General features: G+C 43.9%; 1 protein-coding gene across 1 annotated transcript in view; it reads left to right on the top strand.

Moving 5' to 3' along the window:
- Positions 1 to 23032, top strand: part of NRCAM (neuronal cell adhesion molecule) — a 104772-nt gene extending 81740 nt beyond the window's left edge. Inside the window, exons 24-26 of the mRNA XM_075558558.1 lie at positions 1395 to 1526; positions 4725 to 4803; positions 21384 to 23032. Of these exons, the coding sequence (XP_075414673.1) occupies positions 1395 to 1526; positions 4725 to 4803; positions 21384 to 21624 (452 nt within the window). The 3' untranslated portion in view covers positions 21625 to 23032. The remainder of the gene's footprint in view (positions 1 to 1394; positions 1527 to 4724; positions 4804 to 21383) is intronic.
- The last annotated feature ends 3083 nt before the right edge of the window (positions 23033 to 26115 follow it).

The raw sequence follows: 26115 nt of genomic DNA, 5'->3' as shown, positions 1-26115 counted from the left end.
AGCGGCAGTCGGCATGTCGCAGCAGGTTGCTTTGATTCCAGTGGAGTCGCTGGCAAAGGGGGTGGGCACATGTATTGTGCCATCTGAAAGGTCAAGGAGGTGACATCAGACAATAGCTTATCCAACTTCTCATTCGCATTTTTAAGTTTAAGATAAGGCCTGTGATCCTTGCTGCAAGGCTAGAAATGTCTTAAGATTGTTGAACCTTTGTAATGACTTCAGAGACTTCAGATTCGTGAGTTCTGACTCCTCCCGCCTCACCTTTCAGGGGCACTGCCCGGGCACTCTTAGCGACTCTGTGACTAGAGCGGTGTTGCAGGCATCGCCTTTGCGCTCGCCGGTGATAGAGGTTCATCCTCAGCCGTATCAGATGCTGTCGACATGAGTGCTTTCAAGGCGTTATTGGGACAAGATTCGGTTGATCCTGATACTTGTACACCTAGGAAATTTTCTTCTTGCTGCTCTTAATTATGAATCTTTTGAGAATGTGTTTGTTGATAGACCTTCGTATCCAGTATTGGCTCTAAAATCCACTCCACACACTTCAGTCTTGGCCAGCGCTCTGAAAGCCGCTTTCCCTGAATCTCCAACTTCTCCAATTTCCAAGCTCACGGGTGATTTCTCAGTCTTCAGTTCCTCCTAAGCAGTCACAAATACTGATCATTTGTGTGCAGGTTTGATTTTTCAGAATTTTCCAAATGTCATTCAGAACCAGGTCCTCATTAAGGGAGACGACTAGCCAAGCAGATGGAAAACAAATGTCAGTAACAGTTTGGGTGCCATGGAGATGTCTTATGAAACAATACGGCTAGTTGTTGTGAATGGACGGCCTTCTTTTTGAGCAGAGGGTTGGTGAGACATTCTGGAAAGTGACAGCATTAGTACAGTGTTATTTTAGCTCCAAAAGTGGTTCCTTTGAAGGAAGAATACTCCATTATATGTATACATTCTGTGCTGCTTAAAATTCGGTGTTTTCTTCTTATCATTGTGCTTAACAATGGGCAATTTACCCCATCAACAGCAAAATCCTTAATTGGCTTGAGAATATGTTTACACTGACAATGAGTAGATAATGCTGAGTTTATACTGAGACTACATGCATAATGTATGTCCTGCATTAGTATGAGCACGATTGTCAGTGGTTTGTTAACAGTTTGTGTGGTTAGCATTCAGATCTCACTATTTGAAAAGCCCGATTTTTTTTTTAATTAATGAACAATCTTCAAAGTGTTTCTAGAACTCTGGCTTTATAACGGATAGATTCCAATAGGAAGCTGGGTGTAAACTTGACTTAAGAACTCAGATGCTGAGGTAATGTGTTATTACACGGGATGGCAACAATTCACATCCCTTCCTTAACCGCTTCGCACCAACACTGTGAATTTGTCTTCCAGCAATGGCAAGCCGGCAGGTGGATATCGCAACTCAGGGCTGGTTCATTGGTCTCATGTGTGCTGTAGCTCTCCTTATCCTAATTTTGCTGATTGTTTGCTTCATCAGAAGAAACAAAGGTGGTAAATACCCAGGTAAGCCATGACTATTAACATTGCTTTATAATGCTGTATATTTCAAGATGAAAAGGAATCATGAGTACCATCCTGCTGATTGCTGTAAATCTATCTTCCCAGAACGAAAAACTTGGACTTGAAGTTCAGACAAGCTTTGGTCCCTTTTTATATATATATAAAAAAACAGCCTAACTATTGTAACCGATCCTAAGGCATTTGAGAGAGGAGATCAGCCTGTTCTCTGCACTACTTCTTCTCCAATTGTCCTTATTCATTGTCCAGCTTTCCACGCACACGAGGCCTTTGAAAATGCCAGGGCCTTCAGCAGGCCGCCTTGAGTCCTCAAAATGACACGTTTGTGCTTTAATACGTGAAAGAAATCTTTTGCAGCAGATTGACCAATGCAATACATCATGTGATTTCTTGACTGCTGCTTCAGTGAGCAATGCTGGTGGTAAAATGAAGTCTTTGACAACTTCAGTCTTTTCCTTGTTGATAGGATGTTGTTTATTGATACAATGGTGGTAGTGTTTGCTGTACGGTGCGGTGTCATCGCTAACGAAGGCAGCAATCTTTGATCTTCGTCAGTAAGTGCTCCAGTCCTCATTGCTTCCAGCAAGCAAGGGCTACAAGGGCTGTGTCTTCTGCGTCTTGCAGGTTGTTAATGAGCTTTTGTACGATCCTGAAGCCACGTTCTTCATAGAGTCCAGCTCCCTGGATTATTTGCTCCGCGTACACATTGAAGGCATATGGCGAACACATGAAGCCCTGGCACAGACCTTCCTCGTTTTAAATGACTCAGAATCCCTTGCTCTGTTCATTTGATTGTCTCCTGGAATATGTGCAGGTTCGACATGAGCACAGTGGGCACGGTGAAATGTTCTGGGATTCTCCGACTTTGCAATGTTATCCATCATGTGTTATGATTCATTCGAATGGCTTTGTGTGGTCAGTAAAACACAAGTAAACATTTGGTAAACTTCCTAATAGTCTCTGCTTTCAACCAAGAGCCATCTGATTCCCTTCCTCACTGATATGCTTTTTTCCATTTCCTCTTCTAAATCTGACTCGTTTCTTGCCCTTTCCTGTCTATGTGCTGCTGCAACTGATTTTGAATTATCTTCAGCAAAATTTTACTCACATGTGACTTTCTATTTCACTGGGTGGCCTTTCTTTGGATTGAGCACCATTATGAACCTCTTTCCATCTCTTGGCCAGGTAGCTACCTGCCAACTTTCGTGTCATAGGTGAAAAAGTGCCTCCAGGGCTCCATCAGTGGGTTGTTTCCCCAATTCCTGGCGTCTTGTTGGTCTCCATTGCCTTCAGCACTGCTTGGACCAATTCCTGCAATATCATTGTTTTTGGATCATATGCTATCTCTTGGAATCATTTAATGCAAATAACTTCTCTTTTGAGATAGTGACTTGATGTATCCGCTCCATCTTCTCCTGAGGCTTCCTGCATCACTCAAGTTTTGTCCACAGAATCCTTGGGCTCTTTCAGATTGAGAAATGCCGAGTGTGTTCTTCCCTTTAGGTTTCCTAACTCCAGGTCTTTGCAGATTCCATCATAGCACTTTATTTGGCCTTCTTGAAGTGTCCTTTGGAGTTTTCTGTGCAGCTCTTTTACATCATTTTCTTCTAATCGCTTTAGCTTCACTCTGTTTAAGAGCATATTTCAGGACCTCTTCTGACGTCCACTGTGATCTTTCCTTTCACTCCCAGTTTTTTCATCGAATTTTACTTTTTTATGTGTGATGTTCTTTTCTTATTATTATCATTAAAAGATCATTTTATTAGGGGCTCTTACAGCTCTTACCACAATCCATACATGGAGGACATTCTCAGTGCCATCTAACAACCTGTCTGGCTGTAAGTCACTCATGTTAAATGCATCTGGCCTCTCCTTAAGATGATCGCTACCCTCAAGTTCATCCTGAACTTGCATATGATAGTCTATTCTTCAGTCAGGCATTGTCCTTCTTTTGGCTCTTGATATTGACCTTCTTCTTCATCTCTGCCCACAGATAGTGCTGATCTGATCCCTGTGTACTCCATTCAGGGAGGTCCATGTAGAAAGTGGCCATTTACTTTGTGGAAAAAAGTTATGTGCAACAAAAAGTCATTTGGTTTTCAAAATTATATCATGCCATCTCCAGTGTCGTTTCTGTCACCGAGGCCAGATTCCCCACCTGCCAGTCCTCCTTCCCTGCTTCCAGTTTCCTTGTTACAATCACCAGTAATCATCAATGCATCTCGAGTACGGGTTTGATCAATTTAAAACTGCATAGTTTGGTAAATTTCTTCATCCTTGGCTTTAGTGGTTGGTTCGTAAATTTGAATCACGGTGGTATTGTCTTCCTTGTAAGGATATGGATATTATCCTATTAGTGATCTCATTGTACTTCAAAATAGACCTTAAAATGCCCATTTTGACTATGAATGTGACCCCATTGCTGGCCAACTGAACAGTCCCAGCCTAGGGAGCCATATGATTGTCTAATTCAAAATAGCCAATGCCAGCCCATTTCCGTTCACTCAAGTCAGTATATCAACCTTTATATGTTCTATTCCATTTTTTACATTTCCAATTTCCATAGACTTTGCTTCGTAAGTTCCACATTCTATATATTAATGGAATTTGCTTCTCATTTTGAGTTGTGCCCTATCAACAAATGAAGGTCATGAAACTATGCTCCCTCTGCGTCGCCAACTTGGAGACATTTTGGAGAAAGTGCATCTTCCCTGGGAGGTTTTGAATGCCTTCCAACCTGAGGGCATTGCTTACAGCGCACATCAGACAGAGATGCGCTGCTTTTAGAAAGGTGTGCAGTGGCTAATTGTTCAGTGGAGGCTTGCCTATTCCTTCTTCCCAATCTGCCTTAGCCTGAGCGCTCCACTGAAACCTGTCTGTCCTGGTTGACTTGCTGGTATTTGAAATACCAATAGTATACCTTCCAGCATCACAGCGCCATCCAAGCCACCACAGTAAGACAAGCTGACTTATTATAAATATTCGAATGCCCCCAAAGGATCAAAAGCATCAAAATGTATGAGTAGGTATATCATATATGCAGTATTGTTATATAATTCCAACTATATATGCACTTTTTCCCCGCTGCTGCAAATCTCCAAGAGTCAGCTCTTAAAATCGATGAATGAGTAAGGACAGATGAAAATCATATCAGAAGTAATAATGTCCTTTTGAAATTTTCAGTAAAAGAAAAGGAAGATGCCCACGCCGATCCTGAAATACAGCCTATGAAAGAAGATGATGGGACCTTCGGAGAATACAGGTTAGCCTATGTTTCGCACTCGCTCCTCCATCTCCGCTTGGTAAGGGACTCCACGCAGACATACTCCGGACTCAGGAGTTCGGGCTCAGCCAGGAGCATGCTGAGCATCCGCCCAGCAGGGGATATTTACCTCAAGTATTATTCAGAACTTTAAATTAGAAACACTTCCATTCTAAGTGTTTACACATTCCTCACAGTTCAAGCGTTCTCACTGTTCATTATACCAGAAACAATCGATATCCATTTTAGTCATGATCCAGGGGTCCTCGCTGTATCGATTAGCCTGGCTAAGCTGGTGCGTCACCTGTGCTGCCATGAGATCAAAACAACATGTAGAAACCCGATCAACCTGTGTTCCAGAGGAAACCATATCTGTCCTTTCTACGCAGTGCGTTAGCTAGTGGTAACAAGGTTTTCAAACTGGGATCTGAAGCTAGTTTTTCTAAAACAAATGCCCACCCCCCTGCCCATGACTCACCTAATGCTTACCAGGTTGTTTTTAGAAGCTGTTACTTATTAAGAAATATCACAGCCCTCCAGGCGATGTATTAACTCAGAACTGATAATATACGACAGAGCTTTGAAACGTTCCTGGGAAAAAATGAAATGAGAAGATAGTAGATTTTCTCCACGAACTTTTTGAAGACCTCTGGCCTTCTTGGCTTGGCTCTGTCGCCAAGAAAAGCTTTTAACATGACCTGAAAACTAAATAGTGAGGAAAAGAAAGGTACACAACCTCCAGACAAAGGTATTGGTGCCTCTGTATAAGTCGTCCCAAAAAAGAGAGGAATGATTCCTTTAGGCATGTTTAAACACAAAAACAAGACATGTGCTCATTTATTTAAAAGATTGGAACATGTCCCAAAATGATTCTTCTATTTATAACATGCCTTTGCACCTGTATTGGTTTTTTTTTCCTATAAGTCTGTTCATGATATAAAATATAACCCTTTAAGTTTGTCCTGAGGGCATGTCAAGACTATCTTTTTTTTGCCCGAAGACTTTTAGGTGAAATAAGATGATGTTAAGTGTTAACTCCAGGGCTGAAGGTGTCTGAAGGGGTCACGCAGCAGCCTCCAGCCCCTCCACCACTAGGTTTCGTCACCCCCTCGAGCAGCCTGCAGGTCTTCCACTGGCTGACTAGAGAGCCTCGCTTATTTAATGTTAGAAAATATCATCTTCCTCCATAACAGATGCTCTGGCAATTAGGACATAACTTCTCATATGTAGTGTTCTTGTAGCTAAAACTGCATGCAGGTTATGAACACCACTCCCTTATTTATTGGGATGAAATGGAATTTCTTAAAATAATAGCCTGGAAAATTATGTTTTGGCATAGTGCATGGAGACCTTCTGGGACCCTCCTTACCTTGTCATGCTCAAATGCGTCTGCCCATGTGCTGCTCACCTCACATGGGAAACCAGGATCTGAGCACACTTTCTGTGACTTTCTGTGCTGCCGACTTCAGTCAAACCTGGGGAAAATTCTAGGCGGAACTGGAACTAGCTTGGAATGAAGAGACTATTTACTAGTAAGTTGGCCACTATCTGTGATTCCATTGGCTGTGGCTATGGCTAGATTTTATTTATTTTTTCCATTTGCAAAATGAACCCGTTGTTCAAAGACTAGGTGGTCTCTGAAAGTTTCGTCTCTAGTTCTAATTCCAAGTCCTCTACAAGCTCTCTCCTAACGACTTTTACTAGGATTTTGGATCTCAGAGCAGTACATAGCAAGAGGTAGGTTACCAACCTCGTGATCACCATGTTCACATCCTTTTGGTTATAAAGATGCGTGTGTGTGTGTGTGTGTGTGTGTCTTTGGTCTCAATGTTAATTCATACATGATATGTTTGTGAATTGTTTCCAAATAGCTGTCTTTGGTTTATTAGTTTATGCTTTGAGTTTCTCAGGAGAGACTTTTGATTAGGGCTGAGTTGAGTGCAAACCTAATTGTTTCATGTGTGAGGCAAAAACACTGATCACGCAGGTGATCACCTTGATTTGGGAAGTGTGGAGGGAACTCAGGTGTGACTGGGTGCCTTAAAGAACTCTGATGGTGTGGTGGGTTAAGAATTGGGTGAGTCCATCAGAGGGTCAACATTTAACCCCACCAGGTGCCCTTTGGGAGGAAGATGATCTACTCCTGTAAAAATGCACAAATGTGGTGAAGAAATCTGATGGTGCCCGGCTATCAAAAGATATAGCGTCTGGGATCTTAAAGGCTTGAAGGTAAACAAGCAGCCATCTAACTCAGAAGCAACAAAGTCCACATGGAAGCATACCAGCCTGTGCAATCGAGAGGTGTCAAAGGGATCAGGTATCAGACATCATCAGAACAAAAAAATCTTATCATAGTGAATGAGGCAGGTAATGCGGAGTGGAGACCCAAAGCCCATTTGTAGGCCACTGGACATCCCCTTACTGAAGGGTCTCAGTGAGGAGATGAGCCCATCAGGGTGCGATGTAGCAACGATGAAACATACAACTTTCCTCTAGTTCCTAAATGCTTCCTCCTCCCCCACTATCATAATCCCAATTCTACCTTACAAATCCGGCTAGACCAGAGGATGTACACTGGTGCAGATAGGAACTGGAAATGCAGGGAATCCAGGGTGGATGATCCCTTCAGGACCAATGGTGTGAGTGGCGATACTAGGAACGTAGCAAGAGGGTAGGTTGGAAAGGGGTACCAATTACAAGGATCTACATGTTACCTTCTCCCTGGGGGATGGACAACAGAAAATTGGGTGAAGGGAGACATCAGACAGGGCAAGGTATGACAAAATAATAATTTATAAATTATCAAGGGTTCATGAGGGAGGGTGGAGCGGGGAAAAATGAGGAGCTGATGGCAGGGGCTTAGGTGGAGAGCAAATGTTTTGAGAATGATGAGGGCCATGAATGTACAAATGTGCTTTACACAACTGATGTATGTATGGATTGTGATAAGAGTTGTATGAGCCCCTAATAAAACGATTAAAAAAATAAAAAGAACCGTCTCAGAAACCCTAAGGAGCAGTTCTAGTCTGTCCTCTGGGATCACGGAGTCAGAATTAGCTCAAGGGTAGTGGCTGGGTGGGATGTCTTAAACTTGAAACATATCTTGGTGGACTTTTTTTAACCAAGTTCAAGGTTCATCAGGACAAGTCTACAAATGGAATCAATTCCGCAAATTCCTAACCCGCCTTTGTTCCTCATGTGGCTTCATGCTATGATTTCCTGGCACCACCTCAGAGGTTCCCCTTTGGTTTCTTTCTTTCCTGCCTAAAGAATTCCGAGACCCCTCAGTTTCTTCCACGTCGCCATTATTGGGCAGCTGCCAACTGTTAGCTGCAGCATCTTTTTCTTTCTGTCATTTCCCGTGTGACCTTTACTACCAGCCCCAAGTCACCAGAGCCCCTTCTCCACTTTGCACCTGCATCGTGTGCTGAGCTCTGTATGAGGTGCTGATTCTTCCTCTTTTTCATTTCAAAAATATATAAGTAAGTGAATATGCTGATCACATGCAGACACAAAATTAGAGCTATTGTGAATGTTTGTGATTTGTACCCCCTCCACCCTGTGGAGAAAAGCCGTTCTCCTTAGTTGGCTCCATGCCAGGGGATTTTTACATCGTGCAAAGAGAGACAGATCATCAATGCCCCCCCCCACTCCACCACACCCAATGCTGTATAATGCGGTGCTTCCTCCAACACCGACGCCAAGCACCTACCTTCTGGTGCAAGCCTGCACCTTTGTTTGTTTGTTTCTTTAATTATACAGACAGTAGGATCTGCCTCCTTACTAACCTATAGAAAAAATCAGAGACACAATGCAACCAACTGTACAAGTACTGTCTTATTCTCTAGATCCATTGTTTTAAAAATCAGAGTGAACCTAGGTCACCAACCATCTGCCCATGGTACTTGAACTCATGACTGACTGCATACATGAAGGTTCTTACCATGGGACTCTGTCACTCCTATGAATGTGGTCCTGTTGCATGCATGTTGATCCATGCTCATAAGGCTTGAATGATGCTAAGATGTGTCACATTTGTTCATATCTATAGATACAAAGATCTATCTATTCTGCTCAAAGACATGAATTGGCTTGTGATAGAATAAATAATAATGGGCTTTCAGAAAGAGTGTGTGGGTTGTGAATGGCAACAAAACAGAAGCATCGTTAGAGCATAAGGTGATGTCTACCAAAAAATCAGGTAGAATTATCACAGACTTATCTACCATGACAGAGCTGTAGGCATTTCATGGGTATTGTCTGAATGGACAAACCTGAAACAGTTGCTCTTGAAAAATAAATGACACTCACCAAACTTTATTCTTAGGGTAAGAAAAAGGAAAGAGTATATGCCAGTGTCTTGTCTGGCATAAGTGTCTGGCATAAGAAGCTATTTGAATTTTGGGGGGCTTTTTGGGGGGTGGTTCTAGTGTTTGAAGTTTTAGAAATTTCTTTATAATTCCCTCTATTTCCAAAATTGTTAATTTTATAATGACATAAGCCATCCAGTATGAAAGGGCTTCCAGAAGCTCATGGGAAGTAGAATGAAAATATCATGGAATTTTTTCCTACAAATATTTGAAGCCCCTTTGTATTGATTGAGCACCCCCTCTATGCCAAGCCCTAGGGATGCAGAGCCCAACAGAACCGGCCTCGCCTAGGGATGGTGTGCTCTAGTGCGGGATGCAGAGCCCAACAGAACCGGCCTCGCCTAGGGATGGTGTGCTCTAGTGCGGGATGCAGAACCCAACAGAACACGGCCTCACATAGGGATGGTGTAATCTAATACAGGATGCAGAACCCAATAGAACATGGCCTCACCTAGGGATGGTGTAATCTAGTACAGGATGCAGAACCCTATAGAACATGGCCTCACCTAGGGATGGTGTGCTCTAGTGCGGGATGCAGAACCCTATAGAACACGGCCTCGCCTAGGGATGGTGTGCTCTAGTGCGGGATGCAGAACCCTATAGAACACGGCCTCACCTAGGGATGGTGTAATCTAGTACAGGATGCAGAACCCTATAGAACACAGCCTCACCTAGGGATGCTGTAATCTAGTACAGGATGCAGAACCCAACAGAACATGGCCTCACATAGGGATGGTACACTCTAGTACAGGATGCAGAGCCCAATAGAACACGGCCTCACCTAGGGATGGTGTGCTCTAGTGCGGGATGCAGAACCCAACAGAACACGGCCTCACCTAGGGATGGTATAATCTAGTACAGGATGCAGAACCCTATAGAACACGGCCTCACCTAGGGATAGTGTGCTCTAGTACAGGATGCAGAACCCTATAGAACATGGCCTCACATAGGGATGGTGTAATCTAGTACAGGATGCAGAACCCTATAGAACATGGCCTCACATAGGGATGGTGTGCTCTAGTGCGGGATGCAGAACCCAAAAGAACATGGCCTCACCTAGGGATGGTGTAATCTGGTACAGGATGCAGAACCCTATAGAACATGGCCTCACATAGGGATGGTGTAATCTAGTACAGGATGCAGAACCCAATAGAATGCAGCCTCTCATAGGGATGGTGTGCCCTAGTGCAGGATGCAGAACCCAATAGAATGCAGCCTCTCATAGGGATGGTGTGCGCTAGTGCGGATGCAGCAAGCAAAGAGAACCGTGTGAGCACTGGGTGGAACAGGCTCTGCCCAGAATACCCATGGAGCAGGGTCGCGGTGTCAACACCAGCAAGCAGCGTACAAGGAGGTGGTGCCAGAAGTCTTCCCAGTGGAAGGAAGGATGCAGGACCTGAGTTGCTCTATTACAATGATAGGAGCATGTCTGCAGACAGCACAATCATCTTTTTTTCATGAATATAAGCATTCATATATTTTGTAATTATACAAACTATATTATGACTTTGAATTTTTTAACTTAACATTCATCACGTCATAAAAACATCGGTGTGTTTATTGCTGCTGCTGCTGCTGTTGTTGTTGGAAAACTTTGCATACAATGTAGCTAAATAAACCTTTAGTATGCCTTTCAAATCATCTTCTGTAACAGTCAGAAACCTCACACTTGGGAAACTACCCTTTCGCACTTGAACGTGACAAGGCCACTGCCCTTATCACAGTGCCAAAAGCCATTTGTTTTCTAGTTAATCATAAAAGCATCTTTGAGTTGAGAAGGGCAAGGGCTAGTGCAGCGCATCCACAGGCCTCCACAGCACTCCTCACATCTAGAAAGTTCGAAGTGTGGATAAATGTTACCCAGATGCCTCTGAAGGGAAAAAAGATTTTTTTTCCTCTGAGATGTGGGCCTAGAATGGAGAGAAGAGGGGTGTCAGAGCATGGACACTGAATATTTGCTGAGCAGAAACCATGTGTGTTTGGCGCTGTGTGGTACCTTCTGTCATTTGTTCCCATTGAGCCGTTCTCTTCAGTAAAGTATAGTCGTGTATCACATGACATCTTCCAAAAACTAGCCTTACAAATGGGCTTTTGCCTTTTAACAGCTTTTCCTGGGGAGCCCCCTTTCGTGACCAGAGCACCCCATTGCCTTACTTCTCCTCTTTCAGACGTGGACCCTCTCGTCCACTCGACTCAACTCACGGCCTTGGGCCAAACCTGACCCGTAGCCTGCCTCCAGGAGGGCGTAGAGCTCTCTCTCTGTGGGTTTCCCTGACGGCCAATTGCTACAGAAGTCGAAAGGCCCAGCGTATTCCTGTGGTTTCAGACCTTGCAGTTAGCAGTGCGGCTGGTGGCCCATGACGTCACCACGCCCTGCCCCCGTCCATTAATCAAGCTGGAAAAGGTGCTTCCGAGGGACTTGCTTCTTCACTGGTCATTATCCATGAGTGATAGGCTGTGTATAGATAAACCCACGTGGATCTACAGACAAAGATCACAATTAATAAGAGACTTCGGTATTGTTGCTCAACAAACCATTTATATGAAAATAAATTCTATTTCCGTTTTTGCTCAAACAAAAATTCACTTTTAAAGATTCCTGTTATCATAGCATAAAAGTATGATGTGGGAATCAAGTCAAAAAGAAAAGAGAGCTCCTACCTTTGCTCTTACACACAAGTCTGTTTTAGAGCCCCGTGGTGCACCCTAGGGGTCAATTTGTCCATCTCTGCAGCAAAACCACACTGTATTAGTACCACCCCCCATTTGCTATCAGATACATTCCAATGCATGTGTGTCAGAGAACTGTGTTCTGTTCTATTTTGAGTGGATTAGGTCCGGGCCTTTCTTTCATGGCATCTCTGTGCATATTCAACTTTCCAACCCATCAGTTAGCAGATGAGCACATTAACCATTTCCATGACCCAGAGACTCCATCGTGATACCACAAACCAAAACCAAACCCCTCGGCCTTTGTGTCAATTCTAATTCGTCGCGATTCTGATTCATAGTGGTTCTGAGTCCCGGGGTTGCCAAGACTGAACATCTTTATAGGACCAGGCTTCTTTCTTCTGAAAAGCAACTGGTGGGCTTGAACTGTGGGCCTTGCAGTAAGCTGCCAACGCTGAATCGAATCTGTCCTCGTACCTGTAGATCAAGTCCTCTAACTTTGTTCTTGTCAAGAGTTCCTTTGATTCCTGTGGCCCTCTTCATGTACATATAAAATTTAGAATAAACTTGTCAAGGTCCACAGAAGAACCTTGGGTTCTTACTGGAAAGAAATTGAATCTAAAGAGTACTATGGGGAAGATGAACATATTTACCATACTTTAATCATAGATTATCGTATTCTTCCATTTATGTAAATCTTCTTTAATAACTCTCTGAGATTCATTTATTTCACAGAGCTCTTACATAATGCTTTTTAAAAATGGTATTTAGTGTTCTTGGTGAAGATGTGCACAGCAGTTTCTACTCAAGTATTCAGTGCCATTTGTGACGTTCTTAATAAGGCATAAACTTGCTCATTATTTTTGTTCCCAGTGTTCTTAGACATCTTTTTGTTAGATTTGTTTCTGTTAAAACTACAATCACTTTTTTAAATTTTCTGTGGATATACAGATATATGACTAACCGATACAATTTTTATTATCATTTGGGTGGGGGTTACATTTCAGATCATTAACTTTAGATTCAACAGTTTAAACTCCTCGTCAACACCCCCGCCCCCATCCTGGATTGCTCTTCTTCCTTTTGTGGACTGCTGTCTTCTATTGCACTTGAGTTAACACCCATCAACAGTCTAGTCCATTGCTTTATCCTCCCACCCTTGCCCACCTCCGTCTTGGCAAACTCCAAACATTCCCTTTGGTATGAAAAGTCTATATCTTAGTAATTTTCTTATAACAATGGTCTCATCTAATATTTGTCCGGATAGGCTCACTTTACTCAGCAGAATGTTCTCCAAGTCCGCCCATGCCGTGAAGTGCTTCCGGTTTCTTCTCTGATTCTTCGCAATGCAGAGTATTGTATTGTCTGTATTCTACTTACCAGAGTTTCTCAATACGTCTTCTGATGGGCATTTACAAGGTCTCCATCTTCTTGCTATTTATTGTGCACAGTACTTTGATGAGCATGAGCGTGCATGTGTCTGTTGATGTTATGACTCATACTTCTCTAGGACAGATGCGTGCACAGTGGAGGGATGGCTAAGAGCATATGGAATTTCCAGTCCCGTTTGTTTGAAGTAGCGCCATATTGCTTTCCGGTGGTTGCAGATAATTACATTCCCACCACAGCAGACGAGGGTTTCAGTCTCTCCACAGCCTCTCCAGAATTCGTTATTTTCTGCTTTTTTGAATGCATTGCCATTGTTGGTATAAAGTGGTCTCTCGTATCCCGTCATCGCTCTGATCTGCCTGTCCTGGACGGCTAGTGACAATGAGCATTTCCTCCTATGTTTGTTGGCCATTTGTATGTCATCTTTGATGAACGGTCTTGTCATGTCCTTTGCCCACTTTTAAATTGGGTTATTCATCTCTCTCTTTTTGAAGGGTTGCAGTTTTCTGTAGAGTTTCGTTTAGTCCCTCGTCCATTGGAGCATCAGAAACAATTTTCCCAGCCCATGGACGCCCATTTTGATGGAGCCTCTCGATGCACATAGTCTCTTATTTGAATTGGTCCCGGCACCCATTGTGTGTGTCCCCTCTGCGATATTCGATGGTGTGTCCCTGCCCTCGGACAAGGCCTGTGCATTTGTCACTGTGTTCTCAAGGATGATCTGTATAGTTCTGAGATTGACAGTTAGGTCTTTGACCCATGGGGCAAGCTGTAGGTCCTGTTTCCTTCTTCTTCAGATAGAAATACAATTTGGCCCACACCATATGTTCTACCCCATTTTTTTCAGTCCATTGTATGCCAATATTTCTCAAGCAACATTAGCAAACTCTTATTAGGTCTGAGACTTGCCTGTAGAGTCTTTTGGATTTTCTATTGACACAATCATATCCATTATTAATCATGACACTTTTCTTCCTTTATCATATTGTGCAGTCTTTCTTTTGCTCATGACAGATAGTCTTTTAGAACAATGTTTGGGAATGATGGTAGCCATCACCCTTACTATTATTTCTGAGGTCAAAGAGAAAGCTTTCAGCATCCCCCACCCCCCGCGCACCCCACCTCCTCCCCGTGGAAGATGAGCCTTACTCTAGGTTTCTTGCAGATTCTTTAGTCACAATAATGCAGTTGCTTTCTATTCCTAGTGTGTAGATGTATTATGCTTCATTAGAATTTAACAGGAATGGTGATGCACAAAAATAATCCACAAGATTAAAATTTTTAAATCTTCTGTTAATTCATCTGTTGGCAAAGGATTAAAATCAAGACCAATTTTTCATAGCTCTATTATCTTGGTATTCAAACAATACCTAAGGAATGTAAAACCTGATTTTGCTGCTAAATAGGTTTTGAATGCGTTAAAGGACCATCAGTGTACACTGTAAGATCTTTATTCTTCTGTGCCTTAGTTTGCCCTTCCCCACCCCAGCCCCTTATGGTTTACTTGGAGCCCTATTGGCATAGTGCTTATGGGTTGAATTGCTAACCATACGGTCAGGAGTTCAGAACCATCAGCCACTCCACAGCAAAAAGAGAAGGCTTTCTCCTCCCTGAAAGAGTTACAGCCTTGGAAACCCACATGGGCAGTTCTGCCTTGTCCTATAGGAACACCACGAGTCGGAATCAACTCAGCAGTAAGTTTGTTTTTTGAGTTTTGAAATGGTGTCATTGAAAAAGAGATGATCGACTCAGCTACATTTTCTCATAATTATGTTTTAAATATAACAAGGTCAAGATCCGCTGAATACCACACTGTGAGAGAATTTAAACAATTTTACACTCCGGAGTGACTGGAGCGTTTTTGTCAATTACATGCTGTTGCTCCTTCTTGCTTCTGAGTAACAATGACTGAATTGTCCTTGCTTTTTGATAGCATTTAATTCAGAGTTGTTTTGCTCCCCTGCTCATCCTGCAGAATACGCTGGAATCGGTGAATATAGTTCCTTCTACTTGGGCTCTCAGTTGCTGTTGAGCTGACGCCTCCTCATGGAGGCTCTGTGTGTGTGTCAAGGTGGAACTGTGCTCCATAAGGTTTTCAACAGCGAGTTTTTCCAAAGTAGGTAGCCAGGCCTTTCTTCCAAGGTGCCTGGAACTTCCAATTCACTTTACCATCAAGTCCCTTAACCATTTTCAGCCCAAAGACCTGATACTGGGAGAGTGGAATAGAGAAGCAAAAAAGGATAGGCCCTGTGAGACTAGCAGTGGGCAAGTTTGGCAGGGGTATGTTGTGTCTGTGAGCCCCTCTCAGGTTTATCTACATACTAGCCAGACTAAGCCACTTCTCCCATGGAGCATGGTGATGGAATCATGCATCACTGCCTGCAAGGTTGCTAACAGAAAGGTCAGAAGTTCCAACTCACCGGCCACTGCGTTAGTCCCAGGAGACAAGAGAAGCAACTCCATAGAAACACACATATGTGTATAAGAAAGTTTTATCTAAAGGGTAATCGTACATTAAGAAAGCATCCCAACCTAATCCAGTCCAACCTCATAAGTGTGATATTAGCCCTTATGTCCGATACGAATCTATAAAGTCCACTTCAGACTCATGAAACACAAGCAATGACGCCGAATGCAGGACGATCACAGGCCAGTGGGTAGAAAGTCTTTGGATCCAGTGGCGTTGTAAGCATCTCAACATTGGTAGGGGTCTCCACGTGGCTTCCCCAGCACCCAGGGTTGCATCAGGGTAGATCCACGTGTCTTGTCAGCTGCTTTATCTCCCAGGATGTGAGCAGAGAGAAAGAAGTGTCTCCTGCCTCCAAGGAAGAAATACCAGGATTTCCCAGAATTCTCAGGAGAAGGCTACGCTCACACAGAGGCCTTATTGGTTATATCTTGATTGATAGGCCAGACTCCACCCCTTCACTCAGAATCCTCTCAAATTGCCAGCAGCTTATGTAACTACCACAGCCACTGTGGCTGTGCACTTTGTAAGGATTCCGGCCTGGGAGAGCCCAGTGGAGAGTGCTATTGTATCCTATAGGGTCACTCCAAGTGGGAGTCAACTCCAAGGCCCACGATGATAGAGCAGCAGCAACTTTTTTCTATTTTCAGAACCTAGTGCATTAAATTTTGTTGATTTTAAGTGAGTGTTGAACTTGGCCCCATCATTCTGTAAAGCTATTGGGATGATCGCAAACCATTTTCTTTGTGAATTTAGTATATTTTCTTTGTCCTTATTTTCGTATTTCTCTATTATGTGAATTTAGTATAGTACATGGACTTGTGTCTAATGTGAAGCGTGCAGTGCTGGAATAAACCCAAGCTGGCAATCATCTTCTTGGCGGATAATGAAATTCTATTTACTGATGATTTGTTTAAGATTGTTGGGTCTGTAGTTGTCGATGAAATTCACCTGTAATTTCCCTTTCTCAGCGTACCCTTGTTGAGTGGATCTATCAATGCTAGCATCATAAAGTGATTAAGGGAGTGTTTTCTCTGGCATGTCACATTGAACATGTCCAACACAGAACTACAAGAGTTCTCCCAAACATCTGAGAATAAGATCACTTCCTCTTTTACCATTGTCAAGCCAAACGACTTGGCTTCATCCTTCTCTTGTCTTCTTCTTTATCGTTCTTCATGTAATCCACCAGAAAATTTTGGTAGCTGTCCACTCAAAAGCACATCCATAATCTGACTGTCTCTGCTCTTCCCCTGTAACCAAGTCATGCCTGGATTGTTCTAGTAATATCTCTGGTGAACCCCCAGATGAGGGGTTAACACATTCTTCCTGTGAATATTCTAGACATTATGAGCGTCAAGTGCTGAAACGACTCGACTCTGCTGTTGTAATTCAAAAGCAGCAATAAATGATATGTAAGTGAATGGGGAGACCAATTTTGCCCATCTCCCATCACAGTCAGAATCCTTGCCGTGTCCACAAGGCCTTAATCAAGCCCTGTTAACTCTCCCAACTCCAAATACAGTCTCTTTCTTACTCCTTCAGCTCCAGCCACACCACGTTCTTTCTTGGTCCTAGAAAAAGCTAAGCTTACTTCTACCTCAGGGCATTTGCATTAGTGTTTTTCTTGTCCAGGTCACTCTTCCTCCAGCTATCCACCTGGATAGCTCAACTCTTAAGTCTCGGATCAGAAGTGATTCCTTAATGAGGCCTTCCCTGAGCTTCCTTTTTAAATCCCAAGCCTCTATTCTTTCCCTGAAGCCTGCAATCTTCTTTTCTCCCTTCAGTGTTTTCCATAATACTAATGAGCCTTGGTAGCCTAGTGGTTATGCATTGCACTGTTAACTGCAAGGTTTGTGGTTCAAAACCAACAGGTTCTCTATTGGAGAAAAATGGGGGTTTCTACTCTGGTAAAGAGTTACAGCCTCAGCAGATGGACATTGGACCTCCACTCAACTACTTACTCAATGCAAGAACACTTTGTTCTATTAAACTGGCATTCATGATGTGCACCTTCCCAACAAGATCACTGAAGACAAATGTGTGCATAAGCAAATGTGGTGAAGAAAGCTGATGGTGCCCAGCTATGAAAAGATATAGTGTCTGGGGTCGTAAAGGCTTACAGGTAAACCAGTGGCCATCTAGCTCAGAAGCAACAAAGCCCACATGGAAGAAGCACACCAACCTGTGTGCTCACGAGGTGTCGAAGGGATCAGGTATCAGTCATCAAAGAACAAAAAATCATATCATTGTAAATGAGGGTGAATGTAGAGTGGAGACCCAAAGCCCATCGGTAAACAACTGGGCACCCCCTTACGGAAGAGTCGTGGGGAGGAGATAAGCCAATCAGGATGCAGGGTAGAAACGGTGAAGCATACAATTTTCCTCTATTTCTTAAATGCTTCCTCCCCCGACTATCATGATCCTAATTGTACCTTACAAATCTGGCTAGACCAGAGGATGTACATTGGTACAGATAGGAACTGGAAACACAGGGAATCCAGGGCAGATGATCCCTTCAGGACCAGTGGTGAGAATGCCGATACCTGGAGGGTGGAGGGAAGGTGGGTTAGAAAGAGGGAACCAATTACAAGGGTCTACATATAACCTCCTCCCTGGGGGAAGGACCACAGAAAAGTGGGTAAAGGGAGACAACGAACAGTGTAAGATATGACAAAATAATAATTTGTAAATTATCAAGGGTTCATGAGTGAGGGGGGTGTGGGAAGGGAGGGGGAAATGAGCTGATATCAGGGGCTCAAGTAGAAAGAAAACGTTTTGAAAATGATGGCAACAAAAGTACAAGTGTGCTTGACACAATGGATTGTATGTACAAGTTGTGATAAGAATTGTACGAGTTCCCAATAAAATGAGTTTAAAAAAAAGAGTTACAGCCTCAGAAATTCACAAGAGCAGTTCGACCCTGTCCGAGAGGGTCACTGTGAGTCGGCACGGACTTGATGGCAATAGAGAGAGAAATCGCCTTCTGGCCGTATGGTGTTCCCACATTGGGCTGGTAACCACAAAGTCAGCAGTCTGAAACCACCAGCAGCTCAACAGGAAAAAGATGAGACTTTCTACTCCTGGAGAGTTGCAGTCTTAGAAACCCACAGGGGCAGCTCTAGCCTGTCCTATAGGGTACTGAGCCAGAATTCACTCAGTGGCAGTAAGCTAACCACCTTCTAACAGACTACATACCTAATATTTTTATTATGCTGAGCATTGTCTGTATTTTCCTCCACTAGAATGTAAGCTCAGTGAGGCCGGAGGTTTGATCTGTCTTGGGCCCGGAACAAAACTGGTCTTAGAATAGGCACTCAATAAACATGTATTGGATGAGTAAATGGATGGATAGACAATTGGCTTGATCAAAGAAGTGGAATTCCTGTAGCAGAGACATTAGTTCTAGGAAACAGAATAAGAGCAATGACTAGAATCCAATGACAAAGTTCTACTCGCTGTTGAACTCTTCAGTGGAATCTAGCTCTCTCATTGAGTCATGCACAATTTTCCAAGGGAATCATTCAGGGAAAACCTAGGAGATAAGGATTAAACCTTATACAAATGCTCCGTGTAATAAAATGGAGACTGGCTGCAATGTCGCCTGAAGTATTCCAAGCACAGGTAACCACAAGATGCAGTGACTCCTCCCCAGGCGTTCACTAGTCAGGATGGTTTCCTAGGGTGGGTCCTCTAGAAAGACAAATCCGGTGAAGTAGTTTTATATCAAGGAAAGGGCTCATACAGTTGTAGAGGCAGACAAGGTCCAAGCCCATGGGACAAATGTCAGGCTCGAGACTCCTCCTGATTCACATAGCTCCAAGGTTGATGAATCCAGGATGGCAGGTCAGGCAACAGGCTTCTGGCTACAAAAGTGCATGAATCCGAAGTCAGCATGTCAGGCTATGGCTGCAGAGGCAAATGAATCCAAGGTTGGCAGGTAAAAGGGCAGGCTACTGATGACTCTTAGGACTGGCAGGCAATCAGACAGAACCCTAGTCAAGTCCAAAGAAGACTGACCAACCAGATGCAGGATCCAGATCCAGCAAAAGCAAACAAGCATTTCCACAATATCTACTTATATTGGAAGCAGGTTACATCCTTGAGAAGATCTTATCATTGAGGATCACTAGTTCTTAACTGCCAAATCACTGAGAATCCTCGCCCAGCCAAGTTAACACAAAGCATTAAATCATAAATGATAATATCATAGACTATCATAGATGATCATAGGTTCAGTTTGTGGCAAGAAGTTGTTTATTGTTGACACAGTTAATTTTTTTGTCAGCATACGTCTGTCTATTGGCATTATATTCCAGTTTTGAGATTTTCTCCTCAGACAAAAATTGAAAATCCTAGTAGGAATTACAGGTGAAGAGGACAAAATATTTGTGTACCTTGAAATATCTGTACCTCAGCAAGAAACATCCCTCTCTGAAGTGAAAGAAGTAATGCGATCTGAACACTAATTCCTGGGTGAGATTCTATCACTAAGGCGGCCTCTTTTTAACACTGTCTTTTATTTTATTGTTTATACTAGAATTGTATATGGTTCTTATTTTGCCTGCATTTTTAATAATATGCAATGAAACAAATTATTAGATTCTGCCATTGTCTCTGTTTCCCTTCTACATTTTGTTTTCCATTGAATGTTACCTATTAAAGAATAGCTGAATGTACGTCTCTGCTAACGTAGCTGCCCAGGTGGGGGATCTAAAAGACGCTGATTCCTCTTCTACTTCCGAAGATTGTGCTTCGGGGAGTCAACAAATAAGCAAGAAAAATAAATACGTAGCATCCTTAAAAGTATTATTAAGTTATACTCCTTAGAGACTTGGCTAACATGAATAGGCCATATAACACATATAAGAAAGGGAAATAAAAAGGTAGAAATGAGTGCCCAAAAATATCTTGTATGTTTTTAATCATGCTCGCTCGTTAGAATATATTGGTGTGTCAACAGACTATGTTGACATAGTCCAAATCTGGCCTCTTGAGTCAAATTGTGTCTTTTTCCAAATTACCAAGTCTGTACCCAATAACTAAAATTCTTTCTGAAAAAGGAATATTGTATATTATCAGTCTAAGGATTTTGCTTTTCTTCGTAGGCAATTTTCCTTTGTTTCTTCCGCATCCTTTTAATGGAATCTGTAGGTCTCTAGGAAGGTAAGGTTGCAGTCGGTGAGCCGGCCCGCATTCAATAATGAAACCATGCACCACGCAGGGTTTTGCTTCACCTTCAGTTCAGGGGGGAATAGTCCATACTTCATGTTTTAACCACAATCATTGTCCATTCATCTGCAGGGAATCTGAGATCTTCAACAGTCTAACATACCAACTTCTCTATTTCCCATAAATGTTTTTCCCGCCAGGTCTTCCTTTGGCAGAGCTGTGATTATTTCTGACTAGCTTTCATTCCCCAGTCAGAGGCTGTCGCCGAAACTGACACGCACACCAGGAAGCCACCCCCTCTGCTGAAGACTTCACGATCAGACATGCGCACCTGGTTCCCATTCCAGTCAGACCCGAGTAATCGGAGGCAACCTCACCATTCGATGTAGCGGGAGGCGCTCAAGACTGCACATGCTTCATCATAATTTGCACGCATAATCAAAAAAATCCAACCACAAACAACCTTTACTTAACTGCCAGTCTTGATAAAAGTGTTTTCTCTCTTTTTCCAGTGATGCAGAAGACCACAAAAGCCCCCAAAACAAAAAGAATGGAAGTGGGACATCTTCCGATGGCACCAAGGAGGAGAGTGACGGCAGCCTCGTTGACTACGGGGAGGGGGTGAACGGCCAGTTCAACGAGGACGGCTCTTTCATCGGGCAGTACAGTGGGAAGAGAGAGGCCGAACCAGCCGAAGGCAACGAAAGCTCAGAGGCGCCCTCTCCTGTCAACGCCATGAACTCCTTTGTTTAACTGCTAAGCCCTTTGCCAATATCCCATTTCTCTAGAAGGTTTCTCTTAAACACTTGGGTGTCAGGCCTCTCATACTATACACATAGAGAGAGAAAATATATTTTCTACTGTATGTTATTACTATGAGACCAGAGCAAGGACATAACTCAGTCGAAGGATACGCGAATGTGAACTGGAGTACAGAGTGCACACGTTTTTGTCCCAAAGGGGCATGTTTCATTTCCTCGGAACTGACAACGCATCATCGTCAACAGACCGGGTCATTGCCTCTTAAGGATGCAGTTCAATATGATGCATGAAAAACGCTATTCATTTAAAGGACATGCCTGTGTATGTTGTTGAGACATGGTTTGATGCTTTGTTTTCCTGTCCTCTGCTGAACCCCTACTTATGAATTCCGTTTTCAGCGTCAAGAGTGTTACTGTAGATTTGCTAGAGCGTCAGTGTCTTTGTGGACATTGCTGTGGAATTGGTGACTTGATGTCTAGCTGTTGTTAGTCTTTCGGGGAGACTGCTAGGAACAGTATGTACAGTATGTGCTTGCTAAAAGAGTTCATGACGACAGCTCCATTTGCTGACGCTTACTTAGACGCTGTGCCCTGCTCCTTGCTCCTGTGATGTTGTAGCCGTCCTAATCCATCAGGTGATACAGCAGTACAGCGTTCCACTTCTACGGCATCTCTACGTCCCAGGGCTCCGAAGCAGACACGGTGTGCATTGCAGTGCATTTTTGAGACTTGGGCCACACTGAAAGAGTCTGAAACACACTACTAAAATTCCACGGCAAAAAAAAATGATTCCAGAAGACACCGGGCAGGAAATATGCAGAGCCTTCAGACCGTAAACATTCCATAGCATCCTGCATTCTGGCGTAGCCAGGATGGCCACCTCCAAGTCCCAGATTACTCTCATGGTCTAGAAGTAACTTTAATAAAACAGGGATAATAAAAAATGAAATGCTGGAGAGATAAATAAAAGAACTATGAAAACAAGAAAGAAGACCATTTCTTTTAAGGCGCATTTGTCCCCATAGCATAAAAAAAAGGCTTTATCATCAACAGAGCGCACGATGTTAGAGCCTCATGGTTTCCATTAAAACAAGTCAGAATCTGTCAGAAGGATGTCAACTGGGCAGAGAACAAAATGTTTAAGTTATTCTGAAAATAAAGTATGCAACAGCATGCGAACAGTAATCAATGCGTCTCCGAGTCTTTACCTCCCCGTGTGGTAGCTCCAGGTGCCTTCTGTAGCAGTCCGCAGTGCGTATGCAAAGTTCTGAGAAGTCGACCAAGCGCTCACAAGGCCAACCATCAAAATGACGACATCCGCCATTGCAAAATTAAATCTATAAGGTTGATCATAGTCGTGAATGAGCTCTATCGAATGGTTTACCTCCAAATATGAAACTCTATAACAACCTATGATTGAAAGAATGCTCAGTTTCATTTGCCAATAAACTGGTTTCTCAGAACTTGCATCAAGTTTGATTTTAAGGGAAGCTTTTTATATGTAGATATCCGGTTGAATTTGTAAATACACTGGAAGTGTAGATGCCGTGTGCTGATAGGTGTTACATACAAACATGTAAGCAATGTTTATGCTGTACTGTAGAAGTAAGCTAGTCGACAGAGGGCATGGGATTGGAAGGCATCTACAATACTGTGGGGGGTTGTTTTTGTTTTTATTTTCCCTTTTGCTGGGAAACGAGTGGCGAACTGTGCTATGCATTAACGGCTGGTTTCTGAAGAGGGAACCTTCAAAGCTTTGCCTGGGGGGCAGGAGGCTCAGTGACCAGGCATCGTTCGCATATGTAGGTCAAGCACAGTTTGAAGTCACTCCAGGTACAGTTGACCCCAAACCCTTCTAGGTCTCCATGTTCATCTTTCCCAAACCAACCGGCCCCTTGGAAATTCCAAGCAGACACACGTCTTGCCTTGCGTTCGAGAGCGCAGAGATGCGCGTTAGTTCCATTGGCCAATGTTTGGAGGAGCCGTCAGAATGCTGCCTCTTCCTAATGGCAGACGCTCCACTTACCGGTGCATGAAGAGGCCCCTTCTGTGATCGTGCAACCAGTTTTGTACGAAACATGAAACGTGGTTTTAAAAGTCCCTCTCTCTTTTGTAATTTCTCCTGTCCCTAGTGGAGTGTGGATGTCCCGAGTAAAGTGTGTGGAACGTGAATGGATTGCCATGGAGAACTCATTATTAAACAGTCTTGATCGCTTTGTGACTCCTAACGTGCTCACACTGACATTTCCTCATGTGGGCTTGGTTTTTCTTCTCATTTTTAAAGGTCATGCATTTTAAAATGCAAAGGAAATCAAATACAGACCTGAATACACTATGAAACAGAACATAAAATGAGGGCACGTACTTTTGCTAGAGAAAATCAATCGGAAAGAGAGATTCTGAGCTTCTCTGATGAAGGATCTCGGAAGCCTGCTGCTTCCTTGAAAGCCAGGTGTCCCCTGTCCTTGAAGCCGACGCCACAGGCTGGCTGTCCTGATACCAGCTATCAGCCCGGACCCCTCGCTCCTGTGTCTCTGGGCTGTCCCCCTTCCTACTCACGAGCTGCTTGGATTCCTGATTTCTCCTGCTTCGGATACAGTGTGGATATTTGCCAATCTTCCCTTCTGCCCCTGCTCTACCGTCCCTCCTCTCGTGGGCTCCTGCCTGCCAGGTCCTTGAACAGCTAAAGGCTGCATAGGTTGCATGTGTCAACCCTGACTTGCCCCTCTGCTGACTTGCCCCTGACTTGCCCCTGTGCTGGCCCCAGCCCTCTGTCCGTGGAGATCTGCTGCTGCCACAGAGCTCCTCTGCCTACATTTGACCTTGATAACTAACATCATGCCATATACGTGAACTGGAAAATGCAACACAGAGTGTAGACGTGTCGTGAGGGCATTTCTGTCACCATCGGAGACCTCCCACCACGCCTCTCTGTGGGCCAGACTCAGCACGCAGAGGCTGAGAGCGGCATCAGGCACAGCTCTGGAGACAGCAGGGCTGAGCACAAAGTGAGAAGGCTCCATCGAAGCCGTCTTGTTCGGAGGGTTCCTACTGGCCCTGGCTTGCTCTAAGGGCTGATTCTGAGATTAGCTTCTGGAGATAAGGGAAGAATACAGGACGGAGTGAGCATTCTCCTCACCGAGGAGCTCTGGTGGCACTGTGGTTAAGCGATCAGCGGTGACGGCTTGCCAGGGCGCAGTTACATGTGCCCTGAGACTGAAAACATTTCAGCCTTGGACCCCCTCTGGGGCACTTCTGCTCTATCCAGTAGGCTGATCCTGGGGTTTAAATCACCTCATCTGCAGGCAACAAACGAAGCAAATCCCTCCTCCTCTGTGAGCATTTCCTACAAGTTACCACCAGAGGGCTCCCACGGTTTTAATAGGGGCAAAGGAAAACTTATTGCAGGGGGGGGGGGAATACGAGGCAGACCTTATTTAATTGTCCTTGGCGCTACTGCGCTTTGCTGATTTTGCATTTTTTACAGAATGCAAGTTTGCGGCAACCCTGCCCAGAGCAGGCCTCTTGGGGCAGTTTTCCCAGCGGTATGTGTACACTTTGTGCCTCTGTCATATTTTGGTTGTTTCACAATATTCTCCACTTTCATAATGCTCTTGCAGATTGAAGAGACTGGAGCACAGGGCAAGCTCCCCTTTTCATACACCCTGGGTCACCAGAGATTCGTGGGACTCACTGGATTGGGCTGCTTGTTGTGTGTTGTGGTTGGGGCCGACTCAACAGGATCCCTGACGGATGTCTGTACCCCAAACAGTACTGAGTTGTGGCCTAAGAGTTCACAAGACGATTTTCTGCTTGAGCCGGGGAAACAGACGTTGCATGTTTCTCTGTGACGTTCAGAGTAAGCTCGAGGCACTCTGAGCTGGAGCGTGGCTGGGTGGCCACAGAGGATGACTTGTCCGGAAGACGAGAAGCAGCAGAGAGGCTCCTGGCTCTGCCGGGCATCCTTGCCACTCCTGTACGTTGATAGGGTGAGGGACCGACGCATATCCTTTAAATGTTTGCCCCCACCCCTTTCTCCAGAATCAGGTTTTTTTAATCTACTGCTATCGAGAGTTGAATGACTTGAGATTCAAATGCATAACCAAGAGAGCTTAACGGCTTTTATTTTAAATTTTAAAACCCGAGCAAAAATAGGGGAGGGGGAGAATCCTACCAGTTGCCACCAAGTCTGTTCAGATTCATGGTGACTCCGCGTGTGTCCCAGGAAAACTGCGCTCCAGGTTTCCAGTGGTTGATCTCGAGGAAGATCACCAGACTTCTCTTTCACTGCCCCACTGGGTGGTCTTGAATCCCCAACCTTTAGTTGGAAAGCGAGCATGGTAACCTAGCGATGCCAGGAGAATATTATCCAGAGCGCGTCCATTAAACAGCTCCAAAGTTCCTAGCTTGATGTGCACGTCTGGATGCATTAGAGAAACAAATCCGCAGAAACCCATGTGTGTAAGAGAGAGTTTAATATAAA

Source organism: Tenrec ecaudatus, chromosome 9 (assembly GCF_050624435.1).
Source record: "Tenrec ecaudatus isolate mTenEca1 chromosome 9, mTenEca1.hap1, whole genome shotgun sequence".
NCBI lineage: Eukaryota > Metazoa > Chordata > Mammalia > Afrosoricida > Tenrecidae > Tenrec > Tenrec ecaudatus.
The sequence above is the reverse complement of the archived record's forward strand: the minus strand, read 5'-3'. Positions and strand labels throughout refer to the sequence as shown.